Source organism: Monoraphidium neglectum (genome assembly GCF_000611645.1).
Source record: "Monoraphidium neglectum strain SAG 48.87 unplaced genomic scaffold scaffold02354, whole genome shotgun sequence".
NCBI lineage: Eukaryota > Viridiplantae > Chlorophyta > Chlorophyceae > Sphaeropleales > Selenastraceae > Monoraphidium > Monoraphidium neglectum.
The window spans coordinates 1,863-8,984 of record NW_014011274.1 but is presented as its reverse complement, the minus strand read 5'-3'; the positions used below and the strand labels follow the sequence as shown (position 1 = coordinate 8,984).

The following is a 7,122-nucleotide window of genomic DNA, read 5'->3' as shown; positions in this document are numbered from 1 at the left end:
CGCCGCCGCACCACCACCCCCACCACAACCACCTGCTGATGCAGCCGCTCGACGGCGCGTTCGCGGGCCCCGCGCGGCCGGGGTCGGCGGGGGGGCTGCGGCCAGCGCTGCTGCCGGAACTCGGCGGCGCCGGCGGCGGCGCGTTTGCGAGCCCGCACGGGCACCTCGCGCTGCGCGGGCTGCCAGACACGCTGTTTCCTGGGTTCCGCTCGTGCGCATCTGACGACGGCGCCGGCGCCGGTGGCGGGGGTGTGTATAGCGGGGCCGGGTATGGAGGGTCAGCTGGCGGCGGCGGGGGCGGCGCGCCGCACCTCAACCTGCCCGACGAGCCCTTCGGCCCGCACCAGCCGCCTGCCAGCGGCGGCATGGAGGACGCCGCCGCGGCGGCTGCCATCATGCGGCGCCACAGCAGCGGCGGCGGCGAGTGGGGCACCGGCGCGCCGGTGCAGGCGCCCCAGCTGCCAGCGCCGCCGCCGGCGCTGTTCGGGCCGCCCGGTGGGCTCTGGGGCCTCGGCGCCGGCGCGTCGCCGCACCACCACCGGGGCCTCCAGCTGGCGCCCGGCGGCCTCCACGGCTCGCTCGGCGGCGCCCAGGACGGCGCCGGCGGCGCGGGCGGCGGGCTGGGGCGGCCCGGGGTCGGTGACGTCATCGGGGACGAGGATGCATTGGCGTCGAGCCACAGCATCGTGACGGCGGCGGACGCGGAGCTCAACAAGCTGGCGCAGGACATAATGCGCGGCCTGGTGGAGTGATGACGACGACTCACAGACGCGGCCCTGGGCATTGGGGGCGACCTGGGGGTCTCGGCCGCAGCCATGCGGCTGGGAGGACGCCCGCGCGGAGCTGCGGCGGCGGCGGCGGCGGTGGCGGCCGACCTATGTGGCAGAAGGAGCGCCCCGAAGGCGGGCTCGCCTGCGGGGCGGGTCCATTTTGTGGGCAGCCAGGGCTGGTTGCTGTGTCCCCCCTCTCGTCGTCGCGTCCCCCCGCCGCCCGCGGGCGGTCCAAGGCATGGTCTCAAGACGCGGCGCCGCAGCGCGCTCGGCGCCGCCAGGCGGCACGTGTGGCCCGACGCCGGCCCTCTGCGCCGGGCGGTTCGCAGAGAAGTATATTTTTGACGAGTGCGGGTGCGGCGGCGCCTTGCGACACACGACACAGCAGCAACGCAACACCTACCCAGGCCGGCGGCAGGGCCGAACCGAAGCGGCGCGCTGCCCCCGCCGGCCCCGGTCCCGCGCTGCGCCGCCCTCTTCCTCTCTCTTACTCTGCCCCTTTTTTTCCCCTCTCTCTTTCCCCTGTTTTATCTCTCTCCCTCCCTCTTGCGCCCCTCCCTGGCGATCCTCTGCCGCGTCGCCCGCGGCCGGCGCGACAACCGCGCCGCCCCCGGCGCGAACTGCCAATTGCTTTCTTCCCGGGCGGCGCGGGACCCGGCCGCCCGCGCCCCCGGCCGTCAAACCTCGGGGCCGCGCCGCCGCCGGGCGGCCTCCGGCGCCGGCGCATCCGTGACCGCTTCCTCGCCGGTAGTTGAAGACCGCAGTTAGCCACGCTGTAACTTGTGGTGGTAGCTCGCGACTGCAGTCGCAGGCTGGGGGGGCAGCCATGTCAGGGCGCGGCAAATCAAAAAATTGCTTGTAGGCTCTGACTGGCCGTCGGATGCTGTGGCCTCCCCTGGGCCAGGCGGTCCCTGCAGCACAGCTCAGCCGGCTGCTGCTGCACTGCTGCGGGATGGAAGCGGTGAAATTTCCGGCGGGTGCCAGCGCCGCTCGCTCCCAGGACGCGGCTAACACGAACATTGGAAGCACTGCTGCGGCCGTGCCGCCGCGGCGGCGTGCTGCAGATCGCGGGCGGGCGGCAGGACAGGCAGGGGCCGCGTGCGGGGCGCGTGCGGGGCGCGCCGGGGCGGCTGAGAGGCCGGCGCCGGCGGGCGCCCAGCTACTGGCTAGCGTCGGGGCCGCGCAGCCGCGCGGGGCGAGCGTGATTATCGATATTGCCGAGGCTGCCCCTGACTTGGTTTCATCAAATGTGGTGTGCTGTGCAATTGGGACCAGCCAAACGCCCCAGAAGACCTTCTGCCCTGGCGGGCCATGCGCGCCGCCGGCCGGCAGGCAGGGCCGTTGGCCACCTCAGCGCCGCGGCAGCTGGCGGGCCACCTGCCGTCCTGCCGCCGCCTTGCACTGGAACATCTAAGAGCAGCAACAGGGCTGCGGCAGCGCGTCGCGTTGCATCCTTTTTGGGGGGCGGCGTCGATAGGTCAAGGGGGTAGCGATGCACTGAGGCCGCAGCCAGGCGCACGCGCCATATCTGGCGTCACTCGCGTATCCTGCACACGCGCGCCACAAAACCCGCCAGCGCCTCCGGAACAGGGCACCAGTCGCAAGGAGCAACACATCACACTCTGCATCATACTTCATTGGCTGGCAGCAGCCGGATTCAAGACTGTTGGCGGGACCGACCTTCTCCGGTGTCATGACTCACAGGGCGGAGGGCGGGTGACGGATGTGACTCCCTTACCTCTATCAGCGCTGTGCTACATTGCTCAGCGTGATAGACTCAAAGGTGTGATTATTTACTTTTAGATCCACCAGGGCGCCTAGTAATAACAATGGGCTCGCCGACCAGGGCCGCCGTGTTGTTGGTGGCGATCCTGCTGTGCGCGACTGGTGAGTTGTTGAAATTACAGGCAATACAAGCTACAGCATGCGCTGAAGCTCAGCTGCCGCACGCCCGGGCGTGGCAGACTGGGTGGCCCGCGGCCACTGACAAACGAAGCCACCATCCGTGGTCCTGTCCGACTCGTGGCATGCATCTCGGCCTCATCCCAGCGGGAAACTCAGTGATTTCGAATAACTGTGCCATTGTCGCCAGCACCGTCACCCCCCACCACCGCCGTCTACCCGTCCTCGGCCTTCGCTGCGGTTTTTGACATGCAGCATGGCACGCTGTGGCCAAAGACGGCCAGGATGACACCGTCTCTGGCGGCGGCGGCACAAATGGTACCATCGCCACTGGCGGCAAGAACACTACGGACGACAAAGGCACCACCGGCAAGAATGAGACCGTCGGCGGCGGCACCAACGCGACAGACGACAAAGGCACCGGCGGCGGCGGCAAGGACGACCCTACCACTACCGGCAAGAACGGCACGGACGACAAAGGCACTGGCGGCGGCGGCAAGGACGACTCCGGCGGTGCCTTCGATGACAAGGGCGGCGGCAAGGACGACGGCAGCTTCAGCGGCGGCGGTCGCGACGACGGCAACGGCTGCGAGAAGGGCGGGGTGGATTGCAACCGCGGCGTCACCTTTGTCGACGTCTCGGCGTGCGGTCAGCTGCTGGCCAAGCTCCAGATCGCACAGACTGGCGCCGCGACCACGGTGGTGAGCGCCCCCTGGCCAGCGCGCCGCCGCGCCCGCCCCAGCCCCTTGCGCCAGCCGCGGCGGCGCCTTGCGGCGCGAGAGAACGGCCAGGCGCTCTGTATCTGCTGCGGCGCCGGCGGCGCCCCCACCCTTGAATGGTGCCGTGTGGCCCTGGGCCGATCGCCCTGCCTGCCAAAGGGGGGTGCCGCCTTGACGGGTGCCACGTCAGCGCGAATGGAAGGAGCAAATCGGCCCATCAGCCTCCCCCCCCCCCCCCACGCCGCCCGTCGGGCCTCTCGTCTGAGCCAATGCCCTGACCTCAACAGCCATTCCTCCTCCCTGCAAAACACCTCTCCATGCACGCACGCCCCAGTTCTGCCCCCTCAACACCGGCCTGACGAAGCTGGCCAGGCACTTCAACTTTGCCAGCGTCGACGCCCTCATTGCCGGCCTCGACTCATACCCCAACAAGGCCGAGGTCGCGCGGGTGAGGCGCCCGGCGCGGCGCGGCCCCTGCACGCCCCCAAGCGTCCGGCGGCGCGGGCGCCGCCGCACAAAGCGGGGCCGCCTCGCCCGCCGCACCCTCGACGGTCCACGCGCGTGCGCCGGGGGGATTGCTCCTCCAACGTGATGTGGCTATTGTGGGCGCGGCTGCGCCCGGCGGCTTGACCGCTCTGTCTGAACCGCCCAATCACCCCTCGCGCCCCCTTCGTCTTCAGCTCCTCAATCATGCCTGGCCCCCTCTCCACCTACCTGCACCGCACGTTTGACCCTGCCCCCCTCAGGTCATGCAGTTCCACGTGGTCGACCCCCGCAAGGTGTACACCAAGGCCGGCTTCGTGGCCGCCACCGGCGGCCTCTCCCTCACCACGCTGCTGACCGCGTCCGACGCCACCAAAAAGCTCACAGTCACCCAGCAGACGACCAGCAAGGGCAAGCTCAGGATCAAGGTCGCCGGCGCCGGGCGGGACGAGGACGTGCTCTCTTTCGACCTGACGTTTGGGGGCATCTACGCGGGCGCGACCACCGGCTTCATCGTGCACGCGATCGAGGAGAGCCTGCTGCGCCCCAACTGCACCGGCTGCGGCGGCGGCGGCAACGGCAGCGGCAACAGCAGCAGCAGCAGCGGAATCGAGGACAAGCCGGACGGGGAGTATGACAAGCCCAGCGGCAAGCCGGTGACAGCCGCTGATGTGGCGGACTGCAAGAGGCTGCTGGAGGCCGCCAGCATCTCTTACGAGGGGTCCACTGTGGTGGGTGCCGCCTGGGTGTGTCGGCACGGCTTGTTATCGGGTCGTCCCCTGGATCCCAACGAGGGGCGGCTGCGACCCTGCAGCCGTTTGCTGTGCAGCGCCAGCGCAAACAGCGACAACAGGGACAGGCGTGCGGCCTCGTCGTCCGAGTGCAGCGTTTCCTCGGCTCTTGTCCACGCCACCGCTAACCCTCGCCTGCCGCCCGCGGTCGCTGCCCCTGTGCGAAACTATCTGCGGTCCGCAGTTCTGCCCCACGAACAAGGTCATCGCGCACCTGGCAAAGGCCGTCGGCCTTAAGACGACCCAGGCCCTGCTGGATGATATGGCCAAGGGCCCCGCCAGCTTCTACCTGAAATGGGTGGCAAAGGTGCGCGCCCGTGGCGGGCGGCGCGGGCCGAACAGCGGCAGCGGCGCGTCAGTGGGGGCCGGCTCGCCGCCCTGCTGCATGTGCACGCGCCGTGCGGGCGCACAGCTGCAGCTCCGAGGGAATCGCGGATGCACGTGCGCCTTTGATTGCGGCCGCGGCGGCGCAGCAGCTGCCCTTGCCCTATTGGTAGCCGCCTGGACCTGAGCAATGCGACGCTCATGTTCTAAATCCAATCCCATGAGCATGGATGGCCGCAGACGCGGGGGCCATTCATGCGGGTCAAGGTACCCACCCAGCCTTCAAGCCATCATCGCTGCACGCATCAGTGGATGCGTCCGGCGGCAAACCTGAAACCTCACCCTCTGAACTCACATCAAATCGCAGGTCCTGAGGTTCCACGTGGCCGTGGGCGTGTACCCTCAGTACTCGCTGCCCACGGGCACCATGGAGCCGCTCAACACGCTGCAGACGCCGGACGACCCCTCGGCCGTCATCAAGCTGTTCAAGGGCAAGAGCATCCTCTTCCCCTTCAAGCTCGTCGTCTACGTCAAAAACCCCGTGGCCAGCGAGCAGGCCAAGGTGACGCGCTTCAACCTCACATTCGCCGGCGATTACGACGGCAGCACCAGCTACGTCGTGCACGCGCTCAACACGCCGCTGCTGCTGCCGCCGGGCACGTTCTCCACGTTTGACAAGTTTTTGTTCAGCCTGAGGACGACCACGTTCTACAGCGCGCGCTACTTCCGGCCATTCATCAAGAAGGCCCTCAAGGGCAACACCGCCGCCACGGTGCGCCCGGCGCAGGCGGGCGCCGGGCCGCGCCTGCGATGCGACCTAATTTCCTGGCGCCTTCTTTGTGCATCCCAAGCCGCAGCAGATTCTGTCCGCGCAGCACCTGCGAAGCCAATTCATCCCACCGCGGCAACCCCCTGTAGACGTAGCCCACCAGGCCCCCTTGCGAGCGGTTTACACCCTCCCTGGATGCGCCCCGTCCCTCCCCCGAATCACCGCCTATGCAGCTCTTCCTGCCGCTGGACTCGGCCTGGACGGCGCTGGGCGAAAGGATCCCCCTCCTGCCCTGGTCCCGCGACATCTTCATAGACTCGATCGAGTCTAGCAAGCAGCTCAGGGAGACGCTCGCCAAGGTGCGCCCGCCTGAATGGAAAATTGGCTGAACCTAGGTTGGCCATTGGTTGACCCCCGGTTGACCATCGGCTGAACCTAGGTTGGCCATTGGTTGACCCTAGGTTGACCTCTGGTTGACCGGCAGGCAGGCGGCCGGTGCCCCGCGCCTTTGCCGCCGTCCGCGCGCCACCCTCTCCCTGAGCAGCGACGTACGAGGCGGCCGGCGCGTGCGCCTCTGATCGGCCGGAAGCCTGCCGAACACCCGCGTCGTTCCCCTCTGCGCTCGCCACTCCTTGGCCCTCACCACTGCCGCCGTCTGCCACCCCCCTTCCCTCTCCGCAGTACCACTATGTCGAGGGCCCCGTCACCAGCGGCAAGGTCGTCACCCGCCTCGGGCAGCAGATCACCGTTGACTCGTGAGTGCCACGAGGAGGCCGCCCTCACCTGCCGCCGCCCGTTGACCAAATTGCGCATCGACCTGTTCCCCCCTCTTGCCATTGCATACAATTGAGCAACCCCTTTGTCGCCCCATGGCTGCCGTGCGTGTATAACAAACTGCCCTCACCTCTTTCGCTCCCTTGCGCCCGCCCCTCAGGCCCGCCGTCGGGAAGGTCACGGGAGCCCTGAACCCCCTCAACGTCGCCACCCTCAAGGCGACCTACACTGTCGGCTACCTGACCATTTTTGTGATCGACGGCTTCCCCCTCCTGCCTGTTATTCTCTGAGCAGGCGGCCGGGCAGCAACACGCCGGGCCCTTGAACGGGACCACCGGCCGTGAATAAAAATCTCGAACCCCCAATATTTCATACACCGGCGGCACCCCGGCCCCACGGCGGCGCTGGGGGCGCTGGCGCGAGTTTTGCGTGTTTTTTGTGCAGCGCATGAGCGCGCTTCGGGATGGGGCGCAGGTGCCCTCATATAATGGCGGTGGCTGGAGTCGACGCGAGGCAAAACAACGCCCGAAGTGGGCACGCGTCCTGTCCTATGCCAGGCATGGCTTCAAGTCTTGAACCTTTCTTTGGAA

At 68.5% G+C, this 7,122-nt stretch overlaps 2 protein-coding genes across 2 annotated transcripts; both read left to right on the top strand.

Annotated features, from left to right (window-relative positions):
* Positions 1-38: 38 nt before the first annotated feature.
* MNEG_10528 (hypothetical protein) lies at positions 39-752 on the top strand (the record flags this gene model as incomplete). The annotated part of the gene is made up of 1 exon (XM_014041001.1): positions 39-752. One exon carries the CDS (start codon positions 39-41, stop codon positions 750-752), a length of 714 nt encoding a protein of 237 aa, XP_013896455.1.
* A 1,847-nt stretch (positions 753-2,599) lies between these two features.
* MNEG_10527 (hypothetical protein) lies at positions 2,600-6,822 on the top strand (the record flags this gene model as incomplete). The annotated part of the gene is made up of 9 exons (XM_014041000.1): positions 2,600-2,657; positions 2,928-3,373; positions 3,726-3,839; positions 4,138-4,605; positions 4,850-5,023; positions 5,357-5,761; positions 5,992-6,117; positions 6,440-6,513; positions 6,693-6,822. 9 exons carry the CDS (start codon positions 2,600-2,602, stop codon positions 6,820-6,822), a joined length of 1,995 nt encoding a protein of 664 aa, XP_013896454.1.
* Positions 6,823-7,122: the final 300 nt, after the last annotated feature.